The sequence below is a fragment of the Eleginops maclovinus genome, chromosome 3 (genome assembly GCF_036324505.1).
Source record: "Eleginops maclovinus isolate JMC-PN-2008 ecotype Puerto Natales chromosome 3, JC_Emac_rtc_rv5, whole genome shotgun sequence".
NCBI lineage: Eukaryota > Metazoa > Chordata > Actinopteri > Perciformes > Eleginopidae > Eleginops > Eleginops maclovinus.
The window spans coordinates 14068488-14087808 of NC_086351.1; the positions used below are offsets into that span (position 1 = coordinate 14068488).

A 19321-nucleotide genomic window follows, 5' to 3' on the forward strand; every position below is an offset into this window, starting at 1 on the left:
ATAAAGAGTGAGATCAGGCAATTACCAATTCAAAAGTTACTTCTTAAACTTTAAAAGCTATGGTTTTTGGAGATTTGTGAGTTGTAGTCTATTTCCATTTCATTGGTGAGTATTATGATTATTTTTGAACACTGATGATAAAATAACTTCCTTTTAACATATGTATTTAGATTTTTTTAAATTTTGAATTGGACTAACTACAAGGACTAAAGACTATCCTTCCATAGTCCGACACTTGTTTTGAGTTTGTTCTTGCGCAACAAACTTTTCATTATTGAAAATCATTTTGGCAATTTCTGTCGGCATAACCATAACACACTTTGGGGATTTTAGTTTTATCATATCTTAAAACACACGTTTGCCAATTGCCAGACTCATGGAGCCTAGCTGGTGGATCTTAATTTCTCATTCCTCTTTCATCTTATCTGTCATACTCAAAAAACACTATTTAAATGTTATTGGAATAACACTTTATTTGGTAGTTGGTTCAATTGTGATTTAAAAACCTTTGTACTTAACATAAATTATGAATAATATTTTCAATATTCGTTCTGTGTTTATTTTTTCTAGTATCCATACTTTTTTTTGGGGGGGGGGAACATTTATTGTTTGATGTTAAAATAAAATAAATGAAAAGACTACAACTCGTGTCACATGATTAAAGAACCCGGAAATACAAAGTCTGCTGCCGAGTGACGGGTTGTTACGAGATCTTAACGGGAAGAGGCTACGGTAGATAAGTAATAATATAAAAACAAAAGTGCATTTTGTTATGCCTTTATTGAACCTCAGTGTATGATATATTGAAATCGTTGATTTAAACTAAGCTAAGCTGTACATCCGACACTACTGTTTGTTTATATTCATGGACAAAGATAAGTGTAGCGACATTGTAAGTAGACCCCGTTATTTAAATCAGTCCATTTGAGAGGAACTTGTGTTTTCAGCTAAAGTCATGCAACACATACATCTTTGTCAATACACAATAAGTTGCACTTTTGGTTATTCTTACACCAAATGCATTCAGACTCTCTTTTACTTGTAGCGTGCTCCGTGCTCCTGGATGGAGATGCATCAGATCATTGGTGACCTTATCACATCTGGAAACTCCATGAAGGATCACCCAGATGTGCTGAACCCAGCATGGGGTGTGCCTGCTGCAGCTGCTGCTGGTAGTGGAGTTGAGGGTCTGCGATTCAAAGACTCTTCACTTGAACCTGCACAACAACCTCCATCCGCCCGGGATAAGCCAGAATCACAAACCGGCCGACAGCTCCAGCCTAGGGCGTCACAGAGGAAGGGACAGGCGGCCAAAGACAGAAGAGAAGGTAAGATCTCAAATTTGGTTTGATGGTTTCTATAATTTTCTTGCCTTTATTATATTGTAATTAATATTTCTTTATGGGTCCAGATGTGCATAACACCTGCACCTGTCCTGGCTGCCCTTACTCCACTTATCCTTCTTCCTTCGATAATTTCAAACCCAGACAATCTTTGTCCTCACCCCCACGTGCTAGTGCAGTATGCCACCCCAAAGACTTCAGCAATACTGCTCCAAAAAGCGTCAGCATGTGCCTACCAGACGCCAGTGAACCCAGCAGCACAACACCTGAGCTGGAGAGCAGGGCGTCCAGTCGTTCATCTCTGGGCTCAGTGTCCCACCTTTCCGTGTTTCCCTGCTTGTGTTGCCATCACCTGCAAACCTGCACCCAGATACTGAGCCAGCAGGAAGGCACTGACCCCCGTTTTTCTCACACCCATCATCCCTTTCATGACCACCACTGTCCTTTAACATCTTGTGTACCTTGCCCTCAGCTCTCCAGCCCTTTCCACTGCTTGCCTTGCCAGCGCTCTTTACCCACCTGCTCTCACCAGCACAGACAAACACACTCTCAGCAACAAGAAGAAAGAGGACTGGCGCCTACGAGCATGTTGTCGCTGCATCCCTGCATGCACTGCTCTGCCTCTTTTTCCAGACCGTCCCAGTTGCTGCAGCACCAGCGCTCTGAACATGGCAACAAACCATCCGGCTTCCTCTGCACGGAGTGTGGCAGGGCCTTCAACTCGCACAGCAATCTGCGCATCCACCTCAACGTGCACACCGGCGCCCGACCATACTCCTGCTCTGACTGTGGAAAGAGTTTTAGCCAGTCGGGGGCTCTGAAGATACACAGGCGAATTCATACAGGCGAAAGGCCGTATTCCTGTGGATTTTGTGGCAGGGGGTTTCCCCATCTTGCAGGGGTCCGAGCCCATCAGAGGACCCACACAGGAGAGAAGCCTTACTGCTGTAGCCAGTGTGGAAAATGTTTCACCCAGTCAGGAGCTCTTAAGATCCATATGCGCATCCACACAGGGGAGAGACCCTTCATCTGCAGCTTCTGTGGCAAAGGCTTCTCTAACCGCTCCGGGATACACTTCCACTACCGCACAGTCCACGGGCTGGCCCCAGAACACGGAAAAAGCTGGAGATGCACATCGAGGTACAGCAGGTCGTAGTTGTCATCCTGGGCGCCCCAGGACTTTTCCTGAAGCAGGCGTCGGGCTAAATACACCGGACGCTCTGGATACAAACTCACAAACAAACCCTGGTTCGGCCGCTGCTCATCTGGTAATGAGAAAAAATCTCAGTCAGGGGCAGCAAATCCAGGCAGCAGCAGAGAGGGGCTTCTGTATGCATGTGAAGACTGTGGCCTGCGCTTTAAGGACGCCCCGTCCAGGAACAGACACCAGACTCTGATGCACTACTCCTCTGAAGGGAGGGATGAGGAGGGGCAGGGGGAAGAGATGAGCACAAACAAGAGGGTCCACAATAACAGTGATACTTTACAACAGGCTAACAACATCCAACCTTTGGAGTGAATAGTTCTTAAAAAACAAGTGTTGAAATGATGGGAGCAATATAGTATTTGATATAGCTCTACATCTCTTAGCGGTATTATTTAGACCTAAATGTTTAATTTAATTTTTAACACTAAAACTGATTTAATTAAAGGTTTTTGTTAATCTTAACTTCAGAAGTTCAATCATTCTTGTTTGAAACCTAACCGTTGGATAATATATCCTATTGGTGAAGTATCCAGCTGCCTGTTTCATGTCTATTTTAAAATAACCTTAATGCTTTAATCACACACCTAGCCAATTAATGAAATGCCAATCATAGTTTTTATTATTATGCCTTACTCAGCAGTGGTAGAGGTAAGCCAATTTATTGCAAAATGTGGCATCACAAAAAATTCTAGAAGATTATATTACATTTATGAGGTTCTTTTATTAACATTTTCACAAATAATGGCAAACTTCCACGGTCACTTTACCCTTATTATATAAAAGGCCTTAGGAGAAAGGACAATTTTCTATCTTCTTCGTTTCCACAAAGTGTTGACAGATCGGTATAATTAAATGTTTGTTAGTAATTCTATCTGTTTAAGACCTGTATTTTCCCTTAAAGAAATCTTGGCATCATGGCATAGATAATTAAAGCAGGAAATACAGAGGTAAATACAATTAAATTACTGTACAGTGAGAAAAGCTAACAAAAAACAAGGCCACATATTGGAAATGTTTATGTTTTGTGTGTTGCTTTAGGACGCTGCAGTAGGTTGGATTACTGGGGATTCATCCACTCTAATCTCCACACCATCTTGCCTGGTGTGCCTTTCTGTGTTATACTAAAAGCATTTATAAAAAAAAACATGTTTGTTACTATTTATGTTTATAAATGGATGACAATTATCTGAGGAGTGAGAAAAAGCAGACAGTAAAACACTTCATTGCTGTTTAAAGCTCGAGGGAGCCCTCTAGTGGTTATTCTTCATCATAGCAACAATATGAACCACTTTGTTACAGTGTACCATTTACAGTGCTTCTTAAATGTTCGTTTTTTGAGCAAAACATGTACATACATTGTGAATAAAATGTTCTGTGAGAACAAGTAACATTACCAATACACTTTGTTTGCATTAACCTGTTAAACACTCTGAAGCATACATTGCCGTATGTGTTTTCTGAAAGTGCAGCTTGTGATTAAACCTGTGCGACACCACTGAGCCTGCAGTTTCTTTGTGCATCACGGTATACTTCCGCAACATACTTCCAGGAAGGAAATATTTGTTTGCATATGGCTCTCAGATCTTTGTGCACCCTTGTTTATGCATTGTGCTCCAGAGCGACTTCCCAGCTTTGGGTCCATCACCGACAGGAAGTTCAGCTCTGTCTGCATTAGTACTCTCTGGACAACACTGTCCTTCTTATCGTAAGCTCGAGATCACATTTAAGCTCAGAAGAGTCTTTTTTCCTCCATGTCTGAGCTCACAATGGCTCTTCATATGTGGGTTTTTGTAGTAAAGTGTCACATGACTTTGGCTCAGCGTACACCACACTGACGGGCCGGGGTCCGTTGGCATGCAGGGCAGGAGTGCAGTAGCCGTTGGACAACACCCTGTGTGAGGGGCAGTCGTACTGAGAGCGGCTGGGTGATGTCCTGGTGCCAGTGCTAGGTGCTGGTGTAAGAGGTGTGTGTGTGTGGCTGTGAGCTAGAAGGCTGCACTCGGAGATCTGCTCACTGAATGGGGTGGCGTACTCGGGCTCTGGGGGAAGGGGCTCGGCGTACTCCGGCAGGTTGCCAGGAGTGTCATAATGGTTGAAGGCGAAGGGCGTGGTGTAGCCTTCGTCTGAGGAGGGTCTGAATGTTGACCCGATCTTCTGTCCAATAGCAGCAACAGCAGGCTCTGCATAATCTAAGTGGATATAAAAGGATATTGTATTTCTATTCATTTGAAATGCAACAAACATTGTCATGGGTATCAAAACAACCAAAACTGTATCAGTGTTAATTGGAGAGCAGTGGATTTGGTTACTGTTGGACATAACTCAGCTAGCTGTTAGCTGCACTTTACATCCTTGTGTGAATGAAAAACGAACAGACATGAGAGTACAATCAAGAGTCTCATCTAACTGTGTACAAAAAAGCTAATGTTTGCCTAAATCACTGAATCAGAGAGTAATTTATCGGATATCCTTCTTTTACACATTTTTTACTTTGTAGAAATATCACTCAATGGAGGGTTTTATTATGCAACTACAAAGTGTGACTCTTATTTTGTTTATCCCTGTAAACAAGGCACTCCTGGGAAACAGATGTTATTTTTTGTGAGTTTCCCTGTTAATAAATGTTTTTCAATCCATTCAATTTCTCTGAATATGATAAATTAACCAGGATTCAAGTAAAATCTTTAATACCATTTGATTACTAGGGGTGGCACGGATCACAAAACTCACGGTTCACGGTGTATCACGGTTTGAGGTCCACGGTTTACGGTTTTGTACGGTTCTTGGTGTTTTTTTACTTTTTTATCGTAGCCCCATAATACACGCCGTTACACCAGTGGAACACTGTAATAGTCACTGAAAAGATTTTACTACCACAGCACAACATTACACAGTGCCTTTAGCAATGCATTACAACTTGGTCCTTGCCATTCTGGTAACAGCCAGTTTATAACAGGAGCCCTGTCTCTGAGAATATTCTTAGGCAGATGCTATTACTAACCATAGTTTAGGATACAGCATTTAAAAGGGTATAAAATTATAGTTATAATGTAACAATAATGCACAAACTTGAATTTCAATTGACTCTAAGCACACTGTTTTAACAATCTCAGAAAGGTAGTATTTTGATAGAGCAAGAGGGAAGACATGGATGATTTCAACATGTTTTACTTTATTACTCAAAATAAGTGTCAGGAATGTTTGCTGTCCTTTGAACAGGCGAACACAATTGCCTATGAGAACATGAGGCCGTAAACATAATATGAGCCCACCATCCAACCAGCCTAACAGAAAACAAAATCAACAACTCTTCTAATCCCTGAGAGTGAGGATGTATTTTTTTCACTTGAAATTAAAGTGCAGTGCTTTGAAACATATGGCTGGATTTGGTATCTAAACTTAAAGTGCCAGTGCCACTGTTATATTAACAAAATTTCGAACAAAATACACACAGACACAATCAGTATAAAATATTGCAATAGAACCAAACACTGCACTGTTTAAAACAGCCTTCCCCCTTTCACTTAATTCTCATATTCTTCTGCATGAAAATGAGTTTGTCAACATTTTCTGGCAAGAGACGAGACCTACTTGCAGTTACAATGTCCCCTGCTGTGGAAAAAACCCGCTCACTTGGCACAGATGTACCTGGGACAGCCAGGTCACGTTGTGCCAACTTTGCTACATGGGGATACGTGCGTTGGTCTTCCACCATGCGAGGGGATTTTCATCCACAGAGATGCAGCCTGTTTCCTTGTATGAAGTGACCTCTTCACGAATTATATCTTGGAAAGGCTTTGTGCTTCTTGCCTGTGTTGTAAAAAAATCGTAGCTTTTTGGAAAGAAATTCGCTTGTGTGGCTGTCGTATATTGGGCGCGTTTGTAATACGCAGCTTCGTAACTCCCATTGGGGATTAATGTGGTGGGCAGTCACTGTCAGGTAACTTTCCGTGGACCTAGAAGTCCATCCATCCGTCGTCAGAGCTACGTGGCATGCCAAAGACAACTCCGTCACTATTTCCTCCCTTGTCTCGTCATATAACTTGGGTATCACATTGGTGCCAAAGTATTTGCGAGAGGGCATGACGTACCGCGGCTCCCGGAGCATCCTCTATCTCCGGCCTGGGCGGCCCGCCTTCTCCACTCCCACTTGCCATGTTTGTACACGCTGACACACCTCGACCTCTTAGCTTTCGCTTCTTTCGCGCGAATGAAAACCACGTGGTAACATACGGGCATTAGGCTACAATGCAACGTCGAACGTCTGGAGAAAAAAAAAAACAAAAAAAACCGTGGACTCCGTACGGTGCACAGACGCACCGCACCGTGGCAAGCAAACCGTACGGTTCGGTTTTTTCACCAAAACCGTGCCATGCCTATTGATTACGCTATAGTACCTTTTAAAATGCTGTGATTAAACTTCTAACTGAAGATTTTACTACTCCTACCAAACCTCAGGATAGCAAATAAGTAAACTTTAAGATAGAACTTTTTTCAGTGTATGCCTTTCCGTGTAATTTTTATATCTTCAAGACTCCTTTAAATGTCAGCCAATATGGGCAGGAAATATCAGTAATCATAAAGTATTGGTGAATACCTCATTAAATGGGTATGGAAACTCTCTTAGCCTCATAGCAGAATGTTGTCCTGATGGCAACAACTTTTGAATGAACTGCCTATTTGCATATTACGCCGCACTTTCTGGGAAGTGCTTCTCTTCTTCTCAGTAGCAGTCCCACACTTGGCCAGTGTTGCACCCCTGCCTGAGCTACTTGGCCACCAACAATGTCTCCTCTAATCACAGGGACGGGGGCTGACAGTATGACCAGACCCTACTCTTCGCCTGGGCTAAGAGGCTGTGGTGTGGGAGGCCTAGACCTGACTTGAGAGCCCGGGGAGCCTCAGCCACAGCTATTTTAATCAGACGGGCCTCAGTGAGGGCTTTGATTGTCTTAGCTCTGACCCTGTGTCCTGTTTATCGCTGGACCTCTCAGTGAAGGGCCCCCTTCGCTGGGGGAGGGGATGGGGGAGGCAGAGAGGGGGACTGGTGGTGGTAAGAGAGGGGGGGGCTGAGCGCCATTTATCGAGCTCCAATTAAAGGGTCTCTTTCAGAGAGGCTCTGTGGACCAAAGAAAGGAATGTTTATACTGCATCTGGGTGATGGGCTGAGCCGGGGGAAAGAATGGACGGCCCGTGGAGAGAGCTGTTTGCCTGTCAGGCCCTGCATGAACTCCTCAAATTGACCACTGAGGCCGGAGACTGTTAGTGGAGGAAAGATGGAGGAAGGAAGGCAGAGCTCACCACTTGAGATCAATAAGAAACTGTGAATAGGCAGTGAAAAGACGAGCAATAAGGAAGCAGCTGATAATAGCAACGCTTACTGAGACACTGCCACGTTTTGTTGAAAAAGTAAAACATTTTTCTATCAATTCTCACCATTAAGAGGAGGGCTAGGTAGAGCATCATGGACATTTCTCTCCAGAGGGTAAGAGATGAGCTCTGATTGTGGGCAGGAGAGATTCTTAGCCTGGAAACTCTGACAACCTGCTTGACACACAAACGCACAGTTAGAGGCTTTTCAACAGGAAGTTTAAAATACAGGAGAATCATTAGAAGAGCATCTAACTCACTTGAGGGTAAGGAGTACTTCAGCTGTGAATCCTTTTTCCTATATGGAGAAGAAGATAAACACAATAGTTAAAATATTGCAGTCCCTGGCTACTGGAGCATCCATTTGTGCCCAATCTATATAGTAGTATGATGAGAAAAATGCCTCATTTCATCTTATTGTTCTGATTGTTGAAATCTGGCACGGACAATTTTGGGGAGGAATCTAACAATACAACTTCGATAACATTAAAAATCTCAAACATTGTGCTTATTAAATGCCTTTTTTCATATAATTTGTTTTTATTTGGACTACATGTATTCGATATTCCACTTGTTATATGCTTGTATATACCAAATACTTGATTGTGTTCAAAGACTAAATATAGTTTGATAAGAAAACCCCCCCTATTTACCAAACGGTTTGACTGATATTGAACATTTCTTCAGATTGTGATTATGGAAGCCAAAATAAAGCCATAATAAATCCATTTCAATCAGAGTTTGCAAACTGAGTATGAAATTAAATAAATGTGGAAAATGTAAACGGTTTTAAAATACAGTACCTTCGCTTCCACCAGACCCCAGCCAACAAACAACCACCGCACATTATCAGCCCCAACACCACTCCCACTGCCACTATCACCGGCTGGCTGGAGCCTACAGGAACACAAGTGTGTGAGTGAGTAAACAGTAGTATAAGCGCGAGCAAGGAATGCACTTTATTGCAATGTAGGCTACACAATGTGTGGGAGAAGAACGTATCACATTGGTTTTTTTTTCTTAACTAGACAGTTGTACACATATGAAGGAAATGATACATGTACATACTTAGTCTTGTCTCCACTAACACTGGGCCCTCTGTGGGGGTTGGATGAGCGCTGGGGCGCGGTGTACCCATATTAACTTTGATGGGTGGAGATTCTGCAGGAAAAGTAGGACGGGGGGTCATATTATCAGAAATAACCTCCACAGCTAGGAGAGCTCATGTAAACAGCTGGTTCTTGATAAGTTATAATACACACCAGCAGGCCGCGTTGACCTTGGTGTGGCCTTGGCAACGGGACAGCCCAGAACCCGCACCTGAGCGGAAGCTCGCCCCTGCCAGCTCAGCGGCTGCAGCCGGACAAACCGAGCCACTACAGGAGGGAAGAAACTGTTGAGGACTCTGTGATGGCCGTCAGTGTAGGCCTGAAACACCTGGGGACCAAAACAGCCAGGTTACGTATTGACAGAGAACAGCAGTATGAATCAGTACGAACCATCTAGGCGAGTATAGTACAAGGCATACCTTTTTTTCTTTGCCGAGAGCACCCTTGTAAAGCTTCCAAGTTTTCCTGTCCTTGCTGAAAAAAAGAGTGAAGGATTCTATGTAGTATTCATTTGATCCCGTTGTTATTATTCCTGGAAAATCAGAGGACAACCTTGCATTAGATACATAACCACAAGATATCTCATATCAAAAAAACTACTTTGATCACATTTTGTAATACCATTTTAGCCAAGGGAAAGATTTAATGTATCAATTTTATGATATTGTTTTTTCGTAGTCAATAAATCCCATGAAAACACCACATGTTGGGCCCTCTCTCAGTACTTTAAGACTTCCCCACCTTGTCTGAGAAAAAGGCAACTGAATGAGAAGTCTGTGATTGTATTTTTATTCAATCAATAAGGTAATGCCATATGGTCAGCTCTAATTCTTTTTAATAAAACAATGTTGGGAGCAGACAGAGAGAAGTCATCGTGGATGGTTTAACTTTGGGATTTTATTTGCTGGATTTTTATTGTGTGCAGTCCATTGCGTGGGTACAAGAAAAGCAAGTGTTAAAAATAGTGTAAAAGAGAGGATGTAGTGAGCTTCAACTTTGGAAGGATGTTACTTATTAAGACTTGGTGTGCGCGTAACCTTCATTTAGAGATATGTTGCAATGTCTGCTCTCCAAGCGCTGCACAATAGCTGCCCACTGCTCCTAGTACTAGGATGGGTTAAATGCAGAGGACCAATTTAACTGTGTGTGCTCTGCTGTGTGCATGTGTGTGACACTAAAGAGGGTTACTACTGAGAAGAAAAACAGGTCACAAATATAAAGTTCCACTTTTTGAAAAGGCACAATAGTTTCCATAACAATTTTAATCAAACATTATTCAGATAGTAAAAAATAGTGTGTTTGTTTGGGAACATTGTGGTGGATACATGTTTTGTATGCTAATGAGTATTTCTGCAACAGGAAAGTGTGAATATGTGGGGTTGACTAATAAGTAATTACAGTGGCCATGTCTATATGACTGGGAACAAGTCAACCATTGATGTGTTTTTAATTATTGTTGGACAACAACGGAATCAATGGCACAGAAAAATAACATCCTGCTCACCAGGCCTCGCATAAACAGAACTTAGAACTTAGTCAGACTTATCCTTCACAGAACTTCGTAATAAATTGTTTTGATAAACATATTTTGCACACATTATTTTATTCAAGCGTGTTTACCTGTGATAGTGCTTCTATCAGTCAGCCCCAGCTCCACCCACGGGGACGGGTCAGCACCGTCCGCTGCCCAGTGCAGGGGCTCATGGCTAGAATCCATGTTTGTGGAGGGCCAGAACAGTGTGTGCTCTTGACTTTTTTTATCCCAGAAAGATGAGGCATTTAAACCAGAGACACTCAGGATGTTGTTGCATTCTGTTTGGGAAGCAGAGGAAAAGATGGCGCAATGAAAGTCATTCATAATGTAACCCAGAGTGTTTTTTGACAAAAGTTGTTGACTACAAATCATGAGTACTTTACTGCACTAGTGACTAGTGTTCACTGTGATGAATCAAGAAACTCATTTTCATATCATAGCAAAAGGAAAAGAAGCTTGGTGTCATGAGGTATGTAAAATCACTGTAGTAAAATATGACAGCATGACTTGAGAATTGGACTACAGGAATGTAAATAATGTGGTGCTTGAAGGTGTGCCTTTGGATAATTCTAACAGAAAAAAGTGATACATGTCGTGTCATACCTTGACTGAAGAGCAACTTCTTTTCAGATAATGATCCCCTGTCAAAAGAGAGCAGTTGAAAAGTTCAGTGCATCTACGTCAAATCAAGCATGAACACATTTTAAGCTCCAGAACAACCAGGGGATGTCTCATTTTGAGTACAATAACAGCAGGCATACGTCTTTGAAAGGATTCCATTGGAGAAGGTTGATTCATAAAGTGTAAGACTCCTCCCTCGGCTCACAGTGATACGACCTCCCAGACTGTCAGACGCAGCTCCAGCATGGACTGCAGTCTTGCACAGGACTGAGGTCTAAAGCATGGGGGGACATAAAGTTCATTAAGGCTCATATGTGAAAAAATAGCTTTGCCAAAAGCAATGTGGTTTACTTACATCTCTGTAACCCTGTTCAGAGTTTCCCCAAACATCCCCTGTGACATTCTTGCATCCAGCGGGGCAGAACACACTGAGAAACAGAAGAACAACACGTGAGAAACAGATCACTGTTTTACTGAAACAGAGTCTATTATGGGGAATGTAGAGGTCAACCACTTACCTCAAAAGCTGCGAGCTAGAATGAGAGCCTCGTTGTAAACACGAAATGAGATCTGCAACAGCAAAACAGACATAGATATATTAAAACTAACACTCCTGAGAACTTAGAAAACATTGCCTGAATATGTATTGGTGGACTAGAATAGTACGGTGTGGGATCCAGTAATTTAGGCTTACATAATTGTCCACGCACAGACCGATTCAGTGTGAGACGGTTCTAGCCGGCTGCACGGGTGCTATATTAGGGGATGAGCGGTCATGGCTGTGGATGTGACTAAGTCCTTTGTTTCTGTGACTCTGTCACGGTTCACGAGTACAGTGGATGGTCCTCGTGTGATCACAATTAACAGACAGTGGTTTGTATGTCTGTACATGGGCTTAGCTCCAGACACTTACAGATTTCATAAACAACCCGGTACAAAAACAGGAAATGATGATACATACTGTACAGCATGGGTTACCTCATGCAGGGAAAAGGAAATTATCTCTAAGTATAGAGATAACTCGCATTCAGACCAAACAAGTCCACAAGATCATTAAAATGATACACATAAAGAAATATGACTATTTTCTAATTAAATCTGAAAATCCAGACATTTAAAAACATCACAATGATCTGTCGCATTAATAGAGCGTAACATTATGTAGTGTTTATAACTGCTAAAGCAATAGCCTGTGGGTTGCAACAAACATGGGATGGTAGTGGGCTTGTAGTGTAAACGGGCCGATGAAGAGGAGGGGGAGGGAAAATAAAAAACCTAGCCACTCCAAGAGACAGCCTGAAGCCAGAGGCCTCTCTCCATTCAGCGTGAGAGAAGGAGTCTCCTCCAGCTCTGTGAGCAAACAGGCCAGAGCAAAGACAGCGATGGAGGGTGAATGCCAATAAGTAGTGACTCACAACTTACAAACGCACACACTACACAAGGACAAACATTCACACGGACATTGGTGTTAGAATTACACCAGTTTCAACTTGTAAATGAGCAAATTTGAAAAATTCCACTCATTAGAAAATCAAGCATTTCTAAAGATGAGCTGAGTGTGAACAGATTTAGGGATGGTGATGGCGGCGTCATGCTTTGATTTATTTCTAATCCTCACTGGTGTTTCCTCGCTGTAAATTATTGAGATTTATGATAGTGTATCTTTAGTTCCTGTTTATATTTCTAGTGAATGCTTTTTTATTTGTGTATTTAATATATTTTGTGTGTTGGTGTGAAATGGAAGCACTCACATTTCACTTCTCTGAGTACTGCTAAACAGATCAAGTCTATTGGATTCATAATAAACAACCTACTTATAATAAGCATGTTAGCACATAAAAATTGTAATCAACTAGTTACAGATGTCGTACCTGGATACTGGTCAGTGGCATAGGAGAGTAGAAACCCTCGCCCGGAGCGATGAGGGCCTGACTTGAAGGTTATCGTCACTTCATTGCTTTTAAGTGTCACATTCTTCTGTGATGCATCAAGCTTCCCACACACTGGACCTGGGAACGCAGAGACATAAACTACATTGGTAAAAGAACATAAACAGCAAACTACATTCTTGAATAGTGAAATAGTGTTAGTCCCTTTTTCAGCATTTATCAACAGATGTAGATGATATAAAGGGCCCCTATTATTCTAATTTACAGGTTGATATTTGTTTTGTTTGACTCTACTGTGACATGTTTACGTGCTTTAATGATCAAAAAAGTCTTTATGTTTCTCATACTGCCTGTGCTGCAGCACCTCATCCGACCCTCTGTTTGAAACCAGAGCCCAGTCTGCTCTGATTGGTTAGCTAGCCGGCTCTGTTGTGATTGTTCAACTGCTGAGAGAGGTCCCGTCCCTTATCACTTACAATGTGTTGGAGCGCTAGCCAATAAAGGCGTGAAAGATAGTGTCCAGGTGACTAAGAGAGACAACAACATTTTGAAAGTGGTGTAGTATAGACAGAGACTGCTGCAGACAGCAGGCGGTACTGTAATGGCTCGCGGCGATTCCACAACTACAACTCATGTCAGATCAAAGTGTTTGACAGGCCCAGACTGTGTCTGACAACATTTTGATAAGGACCCTACTGAGAATTAAAATGTTTCCTTTCACTAGTCAGTCCCCTGGTGTTTTCCTGACATGTTTGCCTCCTATATAGACACAACTGTATAATAAAGAGCAGAGCCATAGACTGCATGTAAGAACAGCTCTCCGTCTGAGAAAGCTACATAAAAAATGATGAGCCAGGTATGAGGAATCCGCTTATAAAACACAAAGGCAGCCCAGCAGATTATTTCTCTCTTTTGAATCTCTCAGTCTTTATTTTGGTGTCTTGTCAAATATTCATACCCTCGAGACATGACTTGATACACCTGGTTGGAGAACGGGCATGCGTCTGTTGTGAAATTGGGTTTGCCTCTTCTGTCAATGTGTCAAAAGAATGGCATGCTCTGTGTGGATTCCACAATCACGCTGGGAGGACGTCAGTCATAATGACATGGAACATTAAGAGTCTATAAGCAGGTGTTTCAGAAAATAATCGACAAAGGAGACAGTAGTCTGTAGACACAGGGATCCGACATCTAACAGAGAAGCTTTAAAAAAAACAAAAACGTGCCATAACCAACCAGCGGTGAACAAGCTTACCCAGAGTGAGCTCTCCGCTCTTGTCTGTGATCACCAGAGAGCCATTCCTGCAGCCTGGACTGCTCTCAATGTCCAAGTCCCCAAACAGCAGCCGCAGCGTGCGCCCCTCTGGCACCCGCAGCCTCCATCTACACCAGGTGTTACTGGGGTAGGTGCCTGGGTAGTTCTGAGAGGCCAATGTGCCAGACTCTGTGCCCAGCAGGGAATGTCCACAGCCATTACCTGGAAAAATAAATAGATAAATAAGGAGGCTGTGGCAAGAAAGAGACACCAGTTCACAAAGTCAATCCAACATTTTGTATTTTAAATGTCTTACAGATTAATCTAAATCAGTCATTTCGATGTTCAATGTCAGAAAAAAGTTAAAAATTGCAATTATTTTAAGGGAAGTTGAAACCAGCTGGAAGTAGTGAATTATTGACTTTGTACTAGGGGTGGCACGGATCACAAAACTCACGGTTCACGGTGTATCACGGTTTGAGGTCCACGGTTTACGGTTTTGTACGGTTCTTGGTGTTTTTTTACTTTTTTATCGTAGCCCCATAATACACGCCGTTACACCAGTGGAACACTGTAATAGTCACTGAAAAGATTTTACTACCACAGCACAACATTACACAGTGCCTTTAGCAATGCATTACAACTTGGTCCTTGCCATTCTGGTAACAGCCAGTTTATAACAGGAGCCCTGTCTCTGAGAATATTCTTAGGCAGATGCTATTACTAACCATAGTTTAGGATACAGCATTTAAAAGGGTATAAAATTATAGTTATAATGTAATAATAATGCACAAACTTGAATTTCAATTGACTCTAAGCACACTGTTTTAACAATCTCAGAAAGGTAGTATTTTGATAGAGCAAGAGGGAAGACATGGATGATTTCAACATGTTTTACTTTATTACTCAAAATAAGTGTCAGGAATGTTTGCTGTCCTTTGAACAGGCGAACACAATTGCCTATGAGAACATGAGGCCGTAAACATAATATGAGCCCACCATCCAACCAGCCTAACAGAAAACAAAATCAACAACTCTTCTAATCCCTGAGAGTGAGGATGTATTTTTTTCACTTGAAATTAAAGTGCAGTGCTTTGAAACATATGGCTGGATTTGGTATCTAAACTTAAAGTGCCAGTGCCACTGTTATATTAACAAAATTTCGAACAAAATACACACAGACACAATCAGTATAAAATATTGCAATAGAACCAAACACTGCACTGTTTAAAACAGCCTTCCCCCTTTCACTTAATTCTCATATTCTTCTGCATGAAAATGAGTTTGTCAACATTTTCTGGCAAGAGACGAGACCTACTTGCAGTTACAATGTCCCCTGCTGTGGAAAAAACCCACTCACTTGGCACAGATGTACCTGGGACAGCCAGGTCACGTTGTGCCAACTTTGCTACATGGGGATACGTGCGTTGGTCTTCCACCATGCGAGGGGATTTTCATCCACAGAGATGCAGCCTGTTTCCTTGTATGAAGTGACCTCTTCACGAATTATATCTTGGAAAGGCTTTGTGCTTCTTGCCTGTGTTGTAAAAAAATCGTAGCTTTTTGGAAAGAAATTCGCTTGTGTGGCTGTCGTATATTGGGCGCGTTTGTAATACGCAGCTTCGTAACTCCCATTGGGGATTAATGTGGTGGGCAGTCACTGTCAGGTAACTTTCCGTGGACCTAGAAGTCCATCCATCCGTCGTCAGAGCTACGTGGCATGCCAAAGACAACTCCGTCACTATTTCCTCCCTTGTCTCGTCATATAACTTGGGTATCACATTGGTGCCAAAGTATTTGCGAGAGGGCATGACGTACCGCGGCTCCCGGAGCATCCTCTATCTCCGGCCTGGGCGGCCCGCCTTCTCCACTCCCACTTGCCATGTTTGTACACGCTGACACACCTCGACCTCTTAGCTTTCGCTTCTTTCGCGCGAATGAAAACCACGTGGTAACATACGGGCATTAGGCTACAATGCAACGTCGAACGTCTGGAGAAAAAAAAAAAAAAAAAAAAACCGTGGACTCCGTACGGTGCACAGACGCACCGCACCGTGGCAAGCAAACCGTACGGTTCGGTTTTTTCACCAAAACCGTGCCATGCCTACTTTGTACTGTTTTATTCAGACTACTTTAAAATAATAACTGATTATCAAAATGTTTGCTTTTGTTGTGCAGTGAACTGTCAAGAGTGGATGGTTATCAAAGTATTTTATAAATTATACGTCTACATTTGAAATATGTGTGCTGGTCAAAGCTGAGCAGCCCAGGCTTAAATAAAGCTAAATTCACAAAACCACACACAGTTTTGCACTTAATTCCCTAAGTAAATACACAGAATATTAAGGGCTTTGTTAATGCAATACTTCAGATGAGTAATAATCTCTTGTGAACATGCACAGCAGACCGGGGCATGTTTATACTCTTCTGATCATAACACTGAGATGACACAGCTGTCTGCTCAGGAAGTGCTCCAACACAAGACCTGTGCACCGGATACGTTGCTAAAGGTTTTCTTTTAAGATGAAGTACAACGGCCTCGGCTGTGGCGCAACTGGCTGGGGCACCTGCACCGTACGCCGGCAACCCAGGTTCGATTCCCGACCCGTGGTCCTTTCCGGATCCCACCCCGACTCTCTCTCCCACCTTCCTGTCACTCTCCACTGTCCTATCCGATTAAAGGCAAAAAGCCCCCAAAAAATAACTTTAAAAAAAAGATTAAGTACAACACATAGCCTAGGTTTTCCTGTATAAAACATAATGCTGTTTTGACCAAAAACCCAGACAAAATACGTATTTATTTTATTTATTCATTCACTTCTTTCCTTTTGAATACTGTTTTTCTTGAATTGATGTTTTATTACAATCTCTAACCTGCGGTTGCTGTGACTAACGCTTTACCGAGAACTGAACACACAAATATTTAGATCTTCTAACCTCTCTGTGGGTCACAGAAAATAAATGAGTCAATTTCCACAGTGGTCATACAGAGATAAGTGGTGTGGGGGCGGCAGTCTCAAATCTCAGCCTCAAAATGTCAAGTAATGACGTGTTCCAAGAATGGTCAAAACTTGAAAAAGGCTCCAGGGTCCATCTAAGTCTACAGCTCACCCCTGTCCTCGTCTTCCTTATAAGGATCCTGGAAATATGTTGAGGGGAAACTGGAGGATAACCTTCTACTCACCCTGTGTCACACACACACACACACACACACACACACACACACACACACACACACACACACACACACACACACACACACACACACACACACACACACACACACACACACACACACATCCTGCATCACACCAGTAGCTCCCCTACTTCCTCAGTTTGGCTCCTAATGCCATAAACCGTAGGATGTTATTGTCCCTCCTCAGGTCCCCAAAGGATTCCCTGGAAATGCCACAGCAACACTCTGTAACCGTGGGCAACAGAGTGTGGACCTGTCACCTTCCGGTGGGAGGCCGAGGAGGCCGCAGGGCTGGGGACGTTCTGGGTGGCCAGTAATCTTCCCCTGCTCACTCAACCCTGTCACCTATGGACTGTTTCTAGTCTCACACAGCGAGCGATATGTGTTCATGACCCATTTAGAACATTACTAAGGGAAGTACAAATAACTGGAGTCAGACAGGGTGGCATGGATAGTAGACAGACAATCAAAAGCAGCCCGGCAACATTGTTTTTCCACTCGAGGCTTTGCTGGCAGGTCTTTACAGGTCCACACTAGCAGAGAGGATGTTCACCTGTGCTACCTGTCACTACCTTGCCTTAGCCTAGTCTTGTGTGTCAATCACAACGTTACAACAGCTGAGGATTTCAACTCTTACCCTGGCCCCACAAAAGCTCTTTGCATACTTGCCAGAAAAGTGATTCAGAATAAGTAATTGACTCTGGACTTAATCATCTTCCGATGTGATGAAACCAAAGCTCCAGAGACAGACAAAAATCAACAAAAAAAGATTTGTGGTATTGCTGAGTGCTACAGTCACATTTAATTTGTATCAGTAAATTGCTTTCATGATGGTGTGTTTATTATCATTATGAATCATACTGCACATGGACTGGACTGATGCTTTGAAAGAAAAAAAAACTGTGGTGAGCTAGCTGGGAGCAGTTGGTAAACATGCACAAGGGGAGAGTATGTAAAGAATGCTACCATGACATCACATCGACCTTTGAGCCAACTTTAATTTAAAATAAAATAAACATATAATGTACTTAATACTACTCTAGAAACCTACCCTTGTGGTGCAAACTACAAAAGTAGAATTGACAGAAGAATAAACAACTGTTAGGACATGTGTATCACTGAGTATAGGTCTATAATGGTAGCAGAATAGTTGTTGATGTAAAATTGAATAGTCAGTGGTTTCTATGAAAGGGATTAAGGTTTGCTCAGGTAAGATGCAAAGGTTGTGTTAAAACCTGTTGGTCACTGGTGCTTGTCACAACAATGCTCTAAAACTATGTCACTACTAATCATTGCAATGTTATTAGCTACTGTGATAATGAGTAGTAGTAGTAGTAGTAGTAGTGTTAGTAGCCTATTCATAGTAGCCTAATAGCTAACAAGGTGTTAGAAATTAAGTATCACGTCTCATTCTTTATCTTATTAAAAGCGTCAACAAAATAGTTTTTTCTCACCCTCCTGGCCGTGAACACCTACGGAACAGACGCTAAAAGTGATCCAGAAACCGGCAATAACAGACTTCACAGCATCCCGGATGTTTTCGCAATTTGCAAGCATGATTTCCAGAGCTCGGCGTGAAAAAGTAAGGTGCAAGCCCCGCTGGCTCGATCTTCTGGCCTCAGTAAAAGTTATAGTACAAAGTATTGGACATCTACCATTGGCCACGAAACGTAGACTCGACCTCTCATTGGCTCCCTGCAAGTGTCAATCACAGAATCCCAAGCATTCCATCCCCAAATAGGGGTGGCCTGATTTGTAGGTGTGTGCAGATCTGAGACCAGCCGTTGGCAGTAATAA

At 42.5% G+C, this 19321-nt stretch overlaps 2 protein-coding genes across 3 annotated transcripts; one reads left to right on the top strand and one right to left on the bottom strand.

Moving 5' to 3' along the window:
• Positions 1–69: 69 nt before the first annotated feature.
• Positions 70–4045, top strand: LOC134862441 (zinc finger protein 391-like). The gene is given in 5 exon segments (XM_063880378.1): positions 70–892; positions 1046–1328; positions 1412–2465; positions 2467–2599; positions 2602–4045. Coding segments are annotated over 5 exon segments (1758 nt in total). The 5' UTR covers positions 70–865; the 3' UTR covers positions 2863–4045.
• On the bottom strand, positions 3147–19146 carry si:dkey-34d22.1 (discoidin, CUB and LCCL domain-containing protein 1). Of its 2 annotated transcripts, none has more exons than XM_063880377.1 (15): positions 18979–19146; positions 14329–14550; positions 13056–13193; positions 11703–11754; positions 11540–11612; positions 11325–11458; positions 11167–11204; positions 10650–10841; positions 9449–9561; positions 9183–9357; positions 8989–9081; positions 8724–8817; positions 8181–8218; positions 7987–8094; positions 3147–4739 (listed from the first exon to the last, which is right to left on the bottom strand). In XM_063880377.1, the coding sequence occupies exons 1-15, from the start codon at positions 19079–19081 to the stop codon at positions 4312–4314; spliced, it is 2001 nt and encodes a 666-aa protein (XP_063736447.1). In that variant the 5' UTR covers positions 19082–19146; the 3' UTR covers positions 3147–4311. The 2 variants fall into 2 exon arrangements, with proteins under 2 accessions (XP_063736447.1, XP_063736445.1); XM_063880375.1 differs by having other exon boundaries at positions 7987–8097.
• Positions 19147–19321: the final 175 nt, after the last annotated feature.

Excerpts from the sequence above, each read along its gene's own strand:
- si:dkey-34d22.1 (XM_063880375.1), bottom strand. The coding sequence starts at position 19,081 with ATGCTTGCAAATTGCGAAAACATCCGGGATGCTGTGAAGTCTGTTATT. Across the intron at positions 11,755-13,055 it reads TGCCACTGACCAGTATCCAG|ATCTCATTTCGTGTTTACAA; the intron begins GTACGACATCTG and ends TTGCTGTTGCAG. Across the intron at positions 10,842-11,166 it reads GAAGTTGCTCTTCAGTCAAG|AATGCAACAACATCCTGAGT; the intron begins GTATGACACGAC and ends CTTCCCAAACAG.